Source organism: Xiphophorus couchianus, chromosome 7, assembly GCF_001444195.1.
Source record: "Xiphophorus couchianus chromosome 7, X_couchianus-1.0, whole genome shotgun sequence".
Classification (NCBI taxonomy): Eukaryota; Metazoa; Chordata; class Actinopteri; order Cyprinodontiformes; family Poeciliidae; genus Xiphophorus; species Xiphophorus couchianus.
The window spans coordinates 18,782,058-18,795,869 of NC_040234.1; the positions used below are offsets into that span (position 1 = coordinate 18,782,058).

Sequence of the window (13,812 nt, forward strand, 5' to 3'; positions counted from 1 at the left end):
CCTTTACCTACCAGAAGCAAACACATAATCTAAAATCTGTGATAAGGAGTCCATGCAGGACAGCACTTCTCCTTTTCACATGAGGCTTGGATAAAAAATAACTGAAAGGTTTTCAGCTGGCAACAGAAAGCTCCACAAGTAGACAAGTTGTCATACTTACTAAAGGCTGCTGCTGCTGCAGTAAGTACACAATGTAGAGGGTGCCCACATTTGGCATCAGGGCATTTCAGTTTATATTTTGAAATGGAAAAAGGATGAACAGAAAATATTACCTTCACGTAAACTGTGCAATGTCCCTCTAAACATAAGGAGCGCTTTAGAGGAAACTGATTTTATTTATCATCACAATGTCACAAGCAGCATCCAGAGATGCTCTAAGTGGACAAAGTAAAACCTAACATGTTGGTCCTCTGACTATATAGACCTGGGAGGAGAAAGAAAGTCAAATAATTGACTGACATCTCCATTTATTTGTTGCAGGGAAATCTTCACATTAAAGAGTTAATGAGTTTTATCATTAGTGACAATTTGAATAATATGACCTTCCTTCCTTGCTTTTAAATCCCAGCCGCCTTCCATTACAAAGAACAGCTCAATTCAAAGAAATCAGCCCATTTTCTCTCGTAATTATAATGTGTGGTATCATGGGAACACAAAGGCTTTCAATTCAGTAACAGGGATGAAAAAACAGCCAAAACATCACATTTCACACCATCAGTAGGTGGTGTCTGTGTTATATTGAGGAACTGCAGTGTTCCCGGTTTAACAATAATTTCTAGCCTTTCCAGACCACAACTGGAGAATTCTGACAATGTGTTAAAGACAACACAGTTTCGATTAAATGTTTAAATACACTCACTTGCCATAATTTTTAAGGTTTATTTGAGCCATCCTCTTTCAGCACAGTCTCAAATAATTTGAATTATTTTTTAACAAAATGCATCTATAAGATAAAATTCTGGATGTATACTCGACCACTCTTCATATCAGAAATAGTAGAACTCATTTAATTTAATTTCCTGGCACTGTTCAAACATTTTTTAAAATCATCGAGGTTGATTGATCTGCTCCAAAATCAGTTTTGGTGTTTGGGATCATTATTGTCAGAACATCCAACTGGGTCCCTTTTGACTCAAATGTTCTCCTCCAACGAAAGGAAATTGACTCAGTTGTGCAATAACAACCCAGGAACCACAAAAGCTGCAGCTGCCAAAGTGGATAACTAAAAACCTCCTGGATAAAGGTTTTATGGTATTTCTAACCAAACCGTAACCAACAACTTAGATACAATTGGAGATTGATCATGATCCCTAACATGTCAAATGACTAAGCCAAAGAACATTTGAGTGAGCTTTAGGTGATCCACCATCTCCCTCAAGTGAAATTAATTAATGACCAACACTGAGGAACCAATTCAATTTTAGACTCTTTGGAGTTTTATTTAGGCATTTCCTTTAATTGTAGAACACATACATTTGAAATAAGATCAACTCTAGTGTATTTCACATTTGCAAAAGAGCTGAAACATTTAACTTGAATCATGATAGAACAGGAGCTAGGTCTGGCTCCAGTGAAGGAATAATTAGGTGATAGTGAACATTGTTTCTTAATTTACAGCAGTTTTCCCAGTCATCTGGTGAAGAAGTCTTTCATTGTCTTTTTGTTGGGATCTTTGCTAAAACTGGTGCCAGCACAGTATGGAGCAGGCTCCGCTTCTGGTGGAGCGTCCTTCCAGTCGTTTGCAGCCTCCATTAGGACGGCCTCATCAAAGTCGTCTTCCTCAGAGAAAGATCTCTGGAACATCTCCATGATGCTCTTCTGATTCGGGTCCTGGCCGAATACAAGATATAAGGATGATCTCATGGCAAGTGTTTTTTCATAAGTGAGATGTGATTTATTGGGATTTGAAGTAATTTAACAAAACAATGCAGTTGTTGTTTATGTTCATATAAAACCTACCTTTAAGTGGAAGCTTTCGTTCTCAGCTTTGTCCGAAAGGTTGGATTCAGACAGACCCACCTCTTTCAACACGCTCATTTTAGCCTGAATCATTGGCCTGGATCAGTACGTAAATAATTAGATCACAGCAGACATCACTTTACCTCACACCCCTCTACTGCTAAAGTTTTGGTTTAGTGGCTGACAAAGGTGTAAAAATGACTAACAAGAGAGAATATTTTCTGAATTTACATAATACTTCCACCCAATTAAGACGTACCACAGATGATCATCAGCAGTTCCTTTGGCAACCAGGTAATGAATGTCGACATTGCTAGTCTGCCCAATACGATGAACCCTGTCCTCCGCCTGAATGAGAACCTGCAGGAAACAGAAAACATTTCCATTGATCTGCAGGCTTTTCAGCTTCATCTGCTGCTACAAGTCAACAATCTGCTGACGACAACTGAACTAAAATCATTATTGGATTCTTCTGTGAGAATGAGACAACCTGCTGATCAGTGCTGAGAGTCAAAAATAATAATATAAGACACCATCCATCAATTACCATGGATAAGAAATATGCACTTTGTGACATCCTGTTGCCAAAGGAAGAAATTAGTGCATCTCATATAAATTATGGATCTAGACCCCAACATATTTAGACATTTCTTCTGGAGGACAGGTCTTTAAAAAAATCACTAATAATCAGTATTTTGTTATTCTGAAATAGAGATCATATCAGTAGAAAACAGGAAAAAATCCACAAAACTAGTACAGTATCAGTACCTTTGAGTCTCCCAGGACATGTTAAAACAAAATTAAACCAGAACCAGATGTTGGATTTAAAAAGAAGCCTCCAAAATCTCAAAACTTTTACAGCAACATCTGCAGGTACAGGTAAACCTTGCAGCTGGATTTTCTGCAATTCAAGCTTGTAAACTAAAAAGGTACAGAATAAGTTTTACGCCAACAGAAAAGCATCTGCTGTGCAAAACTTGCCAGGGGAAAGAGTATAACAGCAGGTCAGAAATTTTTTCCACAGCTGATGGATACAAGCCTCTTGAACAACAGAGCCTTAACATTTCTCAGACATATTGATTATTTTCTTTTTTTAATTCAATTATTAATAGGTTGTTTGTCTCTTTTCATTCTGTTTGAATAAAACTAATCCATTCACCAGAGCGATTTTAGGATGTTTCTACCAAGAGATCACTGATTTCCCTTTTTCCTTAATCTCCTGCCTGGCAGCTTGGGTTCACATTTTCTCATTTATTCATTACATAATGATGGCCAAGTATTGATCTATTGATCTTTTAGGGGAGCATTTATATGTTTTATAGCCACAAGGCAACAAAGCTTTGGAAAATATCGCACAGAGATACACACACACATACATACAAAGCAGAGATTGCAGCGCTTCCTGTAGAGCACAACCAGACAGTGCGGCATATTTGAGTCAGCTGTTAGAAATGTCTAGCTGTGATGACTTACCCCTGGGTTCCAGAAAAGCTCAGCAAAGATCACCAGATCTGCAGAGTGCAGGGTGAGACCCATGTTAGCTGCAGTGACAGACAACACGGCCACGCAGGACTTGGATGAAAACTGAAACTTTTCACACAGCTGCTGCCGCTCTGCTGAAGGAGTCGCCCCATCGATGCGAATGAAGCTGACGTTCTGTTGGAAAGTTAAAAGCTCTTTTGAATACTCTTTAGCACCTTTTCTAACATTACAACCCTAAAACAATCAACTTAGTATACAATTGTTAAGTGAAATGCAAAACTATAGACAGTTTTCAAAACATTTGTAAGTAATTTAATCCCGTAGGAATGCAAAATTAAGCCACACTTTTTGAATTTTGAAACTTTTTAGAAACGAAACATAAAATCTTTATTTAAAGAAAATGTGTAATTGGTATGTGAAAGAAATTTACCTTTTTAAGCAGTTCGGTGGTGATGTGATCCAGGACTAATTTGTGGTGGGCAAATACAAGAAACTTCTCCCTGCCGCACTCCAGCATGTCTGTGATATATTCCCTGGCCGTGACAGAGCAACACAGAGCCATTTAACAGAGATTTATAGGAATATCTGCGTACAAAGTCTTTGTCCCATCCGTGATCCACTTTGATCTCATTGTTCTGACAAATGATCCTGTTTCATTTTTACATTTTTATCTCCACATCCATCAAACGAGCTCTGATCTGACTCCCTGATCTCCAACATTAAGGGCGACAGAACTCACATAATGGCCTGCAGCTTGGCTTCAGCTGTGTGGTTGTAGAAGACGAGCAGAGCCTGTTTCTCCTCCATTTTCTGAGAAAAGAAAAAAATAGATAAGGAGGAGCAGAAGATAAGAAATGACAGGATTCTGTTTGATGATTTGATACGACTGCCATTACTGTGATGAGCACTGTGATTATGCACAATCATGCTCAGCAACTGGCCCCCATTAGACTGAAATAAGGCTCGACTGGAGCACTCCTCGCCGTTTAGAGCCACTTCTGTGTTTGAAGCCTGAAGTGACTCCCTCATGCACAGAGAGCAAAACTCAAACATCCGTATTCCCTGCCTAAAGAAACCACTGAGTTTCACGCTTTCTTTTAGTCACAGAGACTTTGATTTGAACACTGCCACATCAGCATCGCGTTTTACTCATGAGACAATTAGAACTGGAAATATTCAAGGACAGTGAAACTTGGATTTTTCATTTAAATATGTCGTTGTATATGGATAAAATGAATAAAGACATACGGTCTGACCTATTAGCTTCGATTTGAGGTTATCACTCTAAACAAAAAGGTTTTTTTTCCACAAAAAAAAAACTTGTGGAAATGGCTGCTTCTCTTATATTTACAGTAACTCCTTATTGCATTGCTAAATTTAATTTACTGATTAGAAAATATCAATTGATTCATGATACAAGCTCAGATACTTTGTTGTGCACATCTTATCACATTACAACCACAAACATCAATGGGTTTTACTGGGTTTTTACATAACAGAAACACAAAGGAGGTTACGTTTCTGTTGTGGAAGAAAAACGCTTAATTTTGTTTTTGATATTTTTCTTAACCTGGCAGGGTCATCTTGGGGTTTATTTAAAAAGAAAAGCTCAACGTAACAGTCATAACTTACACTGCGATGAGTTTTGGTCAGCTGCTTGGCTGCAGCCGAGAGGGCAGCTTTCATACGGCCACTGACCCCTTCTATGGTTACTGTGACCACCTTGCGCTGCTTGGACGGGAGCTGGGACAGGACATCAGACTTGAGGCGGCGCAGCATCAGACACTCCTCCAACAACAGCTTTAGCTCTCCCAGATTAGAGGAGCCTGAGTAGTCCCAGCCCCAGTTCTTCTGCTGGTGCTAGAGGCAGAAAAGACCAGAGAGCAAATGTAATGATGAGAAAGATGAACCGACTGAAAAGAGATACAGACAACACAAAAAAAGGCAAACTAGATTTTGCTCATAAAAACTTGATAAGAAAGAATCCAATATCTAGTCCAGTTACTGATCCAACTATCTTTTTTCATCATGTGTTTTTTGGTTGAGTCTACTAAATTAAACATTACCTGTTAAGAGCTTAGCAGGGATGTAAATAGAAATAATCAAATGAGACACACACACATGAATTAAACATTAACCAAAGTCTGAGAAATAAAAACTTAATGCCTTCAAGTGCTTATGAGACTTATATGTTACCTGTCGGGCATCACAGTAGCGCACCCCAAACTCATGGAGGCGAGGGAAAAGTGAAGGTCTGACAGCCAGAATCTGAGTGTAGAGCTCACAAGGTCTGGACATCGCGGGGGTCCCAGACAGAAGGATCACTCTCTTTGCTGCCTGAGGATTTAAAAAAAGAGAACCTCAGATCGGACCCACCACTTTGTAGAACCACCTTTTGCTTTAATTAGAGCTGCAAGTCTTTAGGGCTATCGATCTGTTTTGCAAAATACAGACTATTAATGTTTAGATCATCACTCTTTGCAAAGTAGCTCAAACTCATTCAGACTGGATAGAGAAAAATCCTCAATTTTCTTGCCACAGATTCTCAATTAAATTTAGGTATGGACTTTATTTAGGCCATTATAACACATAAAAATGCTTTAATCGAAACCATCAAAGCTCTGGCTGTATGTTTAGAGTCATTCTGCTGCTGGAAAGTGAACTTCCACCCTTTGTAACCCCCAAAGGTTCAAATTCTGTTTCCTTACCTTCAGCAGAGGTAAGGCGGCTTTGCAACGAGCCGTCTTTATGTTCTTCAGGAAGTGAGACTCGTCCTGCACAGATTTGTTGCTTGAAACATATTTCAAAGACAGAAACTAACAGATCATTAAGAAGGAGCCGATTCAACAGCAGCTCACCATAATGAGAACGTTAAAGGGAGGACCTGCGTGCTGCTTGTCCATCCTGCTCAACAGGTCGTAGCTGACGATGTTGACCAAACCAGATCTCATGTTTTCTTTGGCCTTTACCGCCACGTTGATGCTGTCGGGACTAAGGGAGGGGAGCCAGCGTCTGAAGGCCTACAGGCAAGAATCATTAAGGGACCACCTCAAAAGAACCACAACTATTAAGATTCACAGGTTATGTTTAAAGCCCTCATGTGAGAGGGTGTAGAAAGTACTATTATTCTTTGTCAGTTGGACAAAAACTTAACTCAGGTGGTAAATTATAGCCAAAGGACAAGCAATTCAGATTTTTATCTTTTAGATAATGATATTGTCTCTTGTCCAATGAGCACTATATATAGCTACCACCAACCATATGATGCTGCATGCGGGTATGGATAGATACGTGAGCTACTGTATGCTTTTTAGCTACTATTCATTACTTTGTGTCCTACAAGTGACATGCTGTCAAAAATCTCCAGCAATTCAGGCTCAATGAACCCATAAGTCTCCACTGCTGCCGTTTTTTCACAAATTACTTCCCATTTACTTGTCAGTCACCTTTCAAGCTGTCTGAATGTCCATGAAAATGTCCTTTATGAAGGGAAGTTTACTCTGTGATTACCCACAGGGGGGATGAATTTGTTCAGAGAGGAACAACTCAGTCAATGGAATCAGGGCCAAATTAACAGAGTTAACAGTTGAATATATTTTATTTTTGCTTTCTAGCTGAGAAGAAGTATGGGGGGAAAAAAATAAGGATTTGTAAAAACAGTTGTGTTTCCACTAAACTCCTAATACAATTTTATTTTTTCCCCATTCTATTCCAAATGCTGGAATCTGATACAAACTTGTAGATTTAATTAGAAAAATGCACTTATTGCACACCAGAGTTTACACCCTAAAGGCATTTTCTGAGTTCAGACAAGACTTCATTCATGTTCTGATCCAGACAAGTGTTCTGCAGGAAAATAATCACGTATCAATAACAAAAGACTTGAATCACATGGCTAACAGGGTAAAATGAAAAGGATGAAGATGTTCAGTGTTTTTAGCTTTATTGATGTCACTTGACTATGATTTAACTTGTCTAAATCCATGACTACAGTAATTTCCTGCATCTATACCATAGGTGTCAAACTCTGGCCCGCGGGCCAAATTTGGCCCGCAGTGTAATTATATTTGGCCCGCGAGGCAATTTCAAATTAATATTAGAGCCGGCCCGCTGGTATTATACGGTGGCAACGCTGTGACGCCCCATTCACCACTTATACTACAAATCCTATAATGCTCTGCTGTTTTTTTGGCGCATCAATCAGGACAGAGGCAGACACGCCTCCTCCTCTGTGTCAGTAGCACTTATGGTAGCGGACATGGATGTATTAGGAAGGTGGTGATCCGTCTTCTTGCACACTCCTTGGGTTGAAAGCCCCGGCGCACCCCGCATCCCCGTGCCTCTCCCCCAAACCACACTGCGACCGCATACTACAGCTGTCACTGTGTTACCCTACCAAAAAATGGCAAAAAGAAAGACAGAAAATATAACTTTTCTGGACAGGTGGGAGACAGAATATCTGTTTACATACTGTATGTATGTGAGCAACTTTTCTCCTCAGTGAAGATGACGAAAATGTCTCACAGGAGACGTCTGACTGGCGAACACCTTTGTTTGATAATGAAGGTTTCCTCAGCTGAAACTCTGAGCCCCGACATTGATGAACTGGCATCCAAGAAAAGATGCCAGGTATCTGGCTTGGCTGCATGAGAGTAGATCAGTGTGTCGCAAAATGAGCAATAAATAAGTTTTCTATGCACCTTTTCTTGTTACTCCAAGGCCTGAATGGTTTATTCATAGTTTATTTAATGATTTATTCATAGTTGTTATGTTATTTTATTTTCAAATTTATTAGCCTGTGTACGAAGCAAATTTTGACATTTACCTCAGAAAGGAGGCATTCAATTTTTATTTAAATTTTATTTAATATGCCATTTATATGTTTTGTTATTATTTTTAGCAACTCAATTATGCACGCCTACACTTTTAAGTTATATATATATAAGCCTTGCTTGTTCAATATTTATTTATAAAATGTTCAACCTTGGCCCGCGCCTTTGTTCAATTTAAAATTTTGGCCCACTGTGTATTTGAGTTTGACACCCCTGATCTATACCATACATGTTTGTAATGTAACATAAAAAATGGTGACAAAACAATGGGAAGAAAAAAAATAAATATTGGATTCTGGAGAGGTAGGGAATTTAAAAATTTAAATTGTCTAAAACCTAAAGCAATGATTTAATAAGTACAGCTTATATTATAAGTAAGGCTTAGTCTCTTTTCTTTGGCCATCATTAAATGCAAACAAGGAGTACGAGTTAAATAGTTAGCTTTATTTTTGTACCTCAGCCCAGGTGAATCGAACAGATGAAGGCGTCACCACCAATAAGGGCCACTCGTTCCTGTAGTAGGCCGCTATACAGATGGCCTGCACCGTCTTTCCCAAGCCCATGTCATCAGCCAGGAGGAGGCGGCCTTGCTTAGATACTGCAAAGCTGCAGGCAAGTTTTAAAAAAAAAATCTAAATTACTAATTAATTATTAAATTACAGAAAACACTCAGCAAACAACCTAAAACTGAACTGGTCAACAAAGACTCATTATTTCCAGAGTTTTACGAACAACTAAATATGTAAAGTGGTATTGAGTTATTGGGTATATTGTGCTGAGAGAGCAGTAGCTACTGCCCAGATACACTTACTTGACTCCCTCCTTCTGGAAGGGCATAAGGGTGGAGGTGAGGGTGGGGTCGATGCTTGAGAGGTCCGCCTCAGGGACGTCTGAAGTCTTGGCGATGGTCCCGTTAAGCCTGGCAGCGAACGTCTGGATTACTGCCCTGGGAAGAGGCTCCACCTCCACTCCTGCCATCCCACTGAGCAAATCCACTGAGCAAGAAACACGACATGGTTAGACAAGATGGTGAAGGCAGCACAGACAGTAAGGAGCGCAGCAATAAAATGGCGTTACTCAGTCTCTTGTAGTCCTCGAGTGAAAAGCTCCACTTTCGTGTCTTCATGTCTGCAATAAAGGCAAATTTTGAGGAAACATTTAGAACACCTCAAAAACATTAGGAAAGCCTAAAATGAATAAAAGGAAGGCTTTTGTACCATAGTTTTTTGTTGGCATCTGCTTAAACACTGCGATGACATCAGCATGGTAAGGGATGTCAACCTCAAACCTTGTCTGCGACACCAGGATGCACTGCCCTTGCACACTGGCACCGGGTTTCTGCCAGCCATTACACAGCTTCAGCAGCGCCGCCAGTGCTGCACCATCACAGGGTCGGCTGGGCGCCGAGTCCAAAGCTCCGATTCCCTCCAGCGGTCTCAGAGTAACCGAGGGAATGGCAGCTGCCTGGTCCACTGCAACAGGATGTCAAAATACAGACACACCACAATTTATGCTTTCAACCTATAAGCTTACTTAAAAGAGCTGATTTGTTCTTAGGATTAGTTTCCATACTCAGCTGTGTGTAGTCATCCAGACTGAAGTTCCATGTTTTTGTGGCAGGATCTAAAGCAGAGAAAAAGATTTCATTGCTCCAAAAGAAAGTACAAACTTGGAATACTTACTTAAAATCAAACAAATTTGCAGATCAACAATAATCAAGGCATCTAGTCTATTGCAACTATGGAATATTTATTCTCTTCATCAGGAAAAAACACAACAATGCTCCCATCATTAAAAGAGTTGTTGTTTTTTAAATAATTAAATTTTATCTCATTTAAGTGCTCTTTCAATCCTCACTGACGTTACATTGATTTGGCTTTAGTGATCAAAATTGAGCATCGGCTGAAGGATTAAATATATATGAGGTGTCCAGAATTTGTACAAATTTTCCATTACAGAGTTTATATTATATTATAATTTTAAAAAACTCAAGCTTCTCGCTATTCTGTTCATTAGCCATTAAAAAAAAAACAAAACAAAACATTTCACCATGAATTTGTGGTATGTATTTAAAGATGAGGTTTTATCAATGATTGTTGGCTCAACATTACTGAATAAGCAGATCGATGGATAAACAGATGCATGGACAAACAAATATATTGATGGATAAGTAAACAGGCACATGGATACATTGACAAATGAATGGACAGTTTGATAAACAGATGAATAAATACAACTTTGAGAGAATGGGATATGGACTAATGTGCAGCTAAAATTTCTTTTTTCATCATGCTTTTTTTTTAAGTCGCAGTTATATTCACCTGGCGAATACTTAAATTTCACTCCAGATTCATTAGACTGCAAACTAATCCCTGATTTTTACAGAATGTTTATTTTTATGGTCTCTTTTAAATGTCATAAGTGTGGAGGTGGCTACACTCTCAGATACTCACCATAGTTCTTGGAAGGGATGGACTTAAAAACGGCAATAAGCTCTGCATGATAGCCCACTTCCACCTTGAAACGATCCTCTGCATGAGGCACACACTTCCCTCTCACAGAGATGGCAGCCTTCTTTGCAGCAGCCGATGTGGTGCAGCTTGGAGGAGGCTGCGCTGCAGGTATGCTGGGTGGCTTGTAGAATGAACCAGCTGCACTTCCAGATGTGACAGAAATGGCCTGGACTGGCTTCACACCAACACTTCCTCCACCAGATGACCCAAGGCTTTGCAAGTGCTGATTTGTCCGAGGAGGAGCAGTAACCTGAAAATATAACTTATTGGTTAAAGAAAACGGAAAACTTCTTGCAGGTTAGATCTTTACGCAAATTTCTCACCTGTCTGGACAAGTTATTCGGAGTATCTTTGTTGACTTGATTGCTGGTACCAGGTAGCGGCTGTTGGTTTGGTCTGTGGACCTGATTACTGCTTATCTGTGAGTCTTTTTTAAAAGGTGGGATAAACCGTGGTGGTACACACAAAGGAGGATTTCTGTGATTTTCGCTCTGCTTGGGGAAATCTGTCTGCACTGAAGCACCATTAAATCCCGCTGAAGTCTGCTGTCCGAGTCTTTGGGCTCTTCTCTCCAAAGCTTTCCGTCTGTTCTCCTCAATCTTCCGCTGCTGCTCTGCAGTCAGCCGGTTGGACATGGTGAAGTATTTCTAATTAAGACAAATTCGAGCTCACCTTAACACGCAGTCACCAGTAAAACTGTGATCCATTGAGAAAACACAGGGCCAAGCTTTTAGCTTAAAGTGTAAAAAGACGGTAGCCAACATCTAATTAGGCTAATGTGTCGTCAACGGTAAGATATTATAACTCCGCTTTAACTGGCAATTGAGTTTGTTCAGCTTATATGACCATCATCATCGTCAAAACTACCGAATATCCTCATAAAAACAAGCCGAACCAGCTGCTAACTTTTTAGCTAGTTTAGGATCTGCCGCGCAGGAAGTGACGAATGACAACAAGCGGTTCACGTGTTAAGTGGCGGTTGCTAGGAGTGATGGGAGGTAAGATAGTTTTGAAAGATTGAAGTCTTTTGGCTCTGTTCCCTTAAAAGAAATGGCTTTTAAAGTCCCCAATTATTTTCTTCAATTTTTATCACTGAGATACATCTATTTTAGCATAATTTGGAAATTTATTTTTAATAAGCAATTTTCATATTCACTATTTTTATAAAAGGCGTTTTTCAGCATTGCTTTCAGTAAAAAAAAAAGTGTTGTCATTGTTTTAAGTTGTAATTAAAGTTTTAAACAAACAACTTGTGTTTCCTCCCTGAAACTTTTGCCTTTGGGTTTATTTGTCTTAAGAATCCTATAGTTTAATGTCTTATGAAAACAGTCAAAAATGCTCATTACACATTTGCACATTACATTGCATTTAATTATATGCTCTTTACTGAAGATTTGTATTACATTCTATTTATATTTTGTGGTTTTGATCGCATGTTGGACCAGTTGTCTGTTATGAATTATGACAGAAAATGACTAATTAAACTAAAACTCTGCTAAGTAACCTTCTAGAAGAATATATTAGAAGTCAGTTTCAACTGCATTCAGTAAAGTACGGAAACATACAAAATTTCTTTAAATTGCTAGTAGTCAAAACACAAAACAGCCCTGTTCTGGCTAAAAATATGATGAATGGCCAAGATATAGCAGAGCATCCTTTTTTTTTCTTTTTTTAGTTGGGTTTAGACATTACATATTTTGACTTTTTTCTTCTCTGGTTTTGCATTCTGTGCACCTGAAAGGATTTTTGCTCTTCCTTTTTAACTTTCAGTGGCAACAAGGTATATATATTTTTTTTACAACTGGTAGCAGTTGATTAGCCTATCAGAAGCTCAAATAACCCCAAATCCTAGAAGAGATTAAAAGTGCATAAAACACTATATTAAGTAACATAACCTTTTACTCACTGCTTTAAAGTACGTCTGACTCAATTTCAGGTCAGTTAGGATTCCGAAGATAATTTCTATTTGCTATATGCTGGAATAATAAATTTTTTGAAGGATTTTTATAAACTTCAGATTTAGGATTCCATACAGACATTTCCTTATTTGGTACTAGTGGTTTTTTTTTTGGTTTTTTTATAGATTGCCTGGGGTCAAATGTTTTGGGTTTCATTCTTCAACCTTCTGCAATAGTTTGCTGTAATTTTGGCTCGTTGTAATTGACAAAACCGGTGTAACTGAGTCACATTTGTAGGTCACTGTGCTGCCTAGAATTAAAGTCTGAAGAACCAAGGGATGACATTGCACAGTGCTTAAAAATATTAAGGCAGAGTAAATAAAACTATAACTTTTGCATAGATGGGTGATCATAAAAACTGAATACTTGTGGAGTTATTGTCTGATTTGTTTCTAAAAGTTTAAAATAATCAGCAATTGAGGTTATTTTCAGCTTGTATTTAATCAGGGACCACTTTAGACTCGAGATGTTATGTAAGAGCAATCAGTTGCACTCTCCCACCAGAGCAGAAAACCAGCATGAGTAAGCTCTCTGTGTGGCAGTTTACTGTTGGTCCTTCATTAATGTTCACAGCCTGATGGCTGTTATATTTGAATTCTCACACAGAGTTTTGCAGAATGGTACAGTACAGCTGCAGGTGTTAATTGCTCCCCCTCTGTGTCCTCCTGGCCTCTTCAGCACTCCTCGCAATGCTAATTTTTTTTAATTAAACAATTTTCACTCTTTGTGAAAAGTGAAGATTGCAAGTTACACCAAAATGCCATTTTTGAGGACAATTTCTAGGTTGTTCTAAAAACAATATACAATCTTTACTTGAGTTCAGTTCTTCAAGTGATGTAGCTGAACTAAATTTATTGAATTACGAAACACAAATCCAAAACTTGTAACCAATTTTAGACCAATTTATTTAAGGATGGCCTTATAACAGTAACAAGGTCTCAGGTTCTGATTCATTCAACAGTTTGGCCATTATATGACTCTAAACTTTTGTGGTTTTGTGTCCTGTTTGTGTCCTGATGATAACATGCCCAGAAATTGTGTCAACTCTCTTCTCATAACAGCAACCTG

At 38.8% G+C, this 13,812-nt stretch overlaps 1 protein-coding gene across 1 annotated transcript; it reads right to left on the reverse strand.

Moving 5' to 3' along the window:
• Positions 1 to 1,413: 1,413 nt before the first annotated feature.
• smarcal1 (SWI/SNF related, matrix associated, actin dependent regulator of chromatin, subfamily a-like 1) lies at positions 1,414 to 11,748 on the reverse strand. The gene is made up of 17 exons (XM_028022999.1): positions 11,110 to 11,748; positions 10,727 to 11,036; positions 9,846 to 9,896; positions 9,491 to 9,745; positions 9,351 to 9,401; positions 9,085 to 9,268; positions 8,729 to 8,879; positions 6,300 to 6,461; positions 6,150 to 6,215; positions 5,638 to 5,778; positions 5,074 to 5,301; positions 4,181 to 4,251; positions 3,872 to 3,974; positions 3,433 to 3,615; positions 2,219 to 2,319; positions 1,960 to 2,056; positions 1,414 to 1,830 (listed from the first exon to the last, which is right to left on the reverse strand). The coding sequence occupies exons 1-17, from the start codon at positions 11,419 to 11,421 to the stop codon at positions 1,630 to 1,632; spliced, it is 2,667 nt and encodes an 888-aa protein (XP_027878800.1). The 5' UTR covers positions 11,422 to 11,748; the 3' UTR covers positions 1,414 to 1,629.
• Positions 11,749 to 13,812: the final 2,064 nt, after the last annotated feature.

Coding starts and splice junctions, on each gene's coding strand:
- smarcal1 (XM_028022999.1), bottom strand. CDS start 11,421: ATGTCCAACCGGCTGACTGCAGAGCAGCAGCGGAAGATTGAGGAGAAC. Junction 6,216..6,299: donor CCTTTAACGTTCTCATTATG/GTGAGCTGCTGT, acceptor AAATCTGTGCAG/GACGAGTCTCACTTCCTGAA. Junction 2,057..2,218: donor ACTGCTGATGATCATCTGTG/GTACGTCTTAAT, acceptor GTACTGATCCAG/GCCAATGATTCAGGCTAAAA.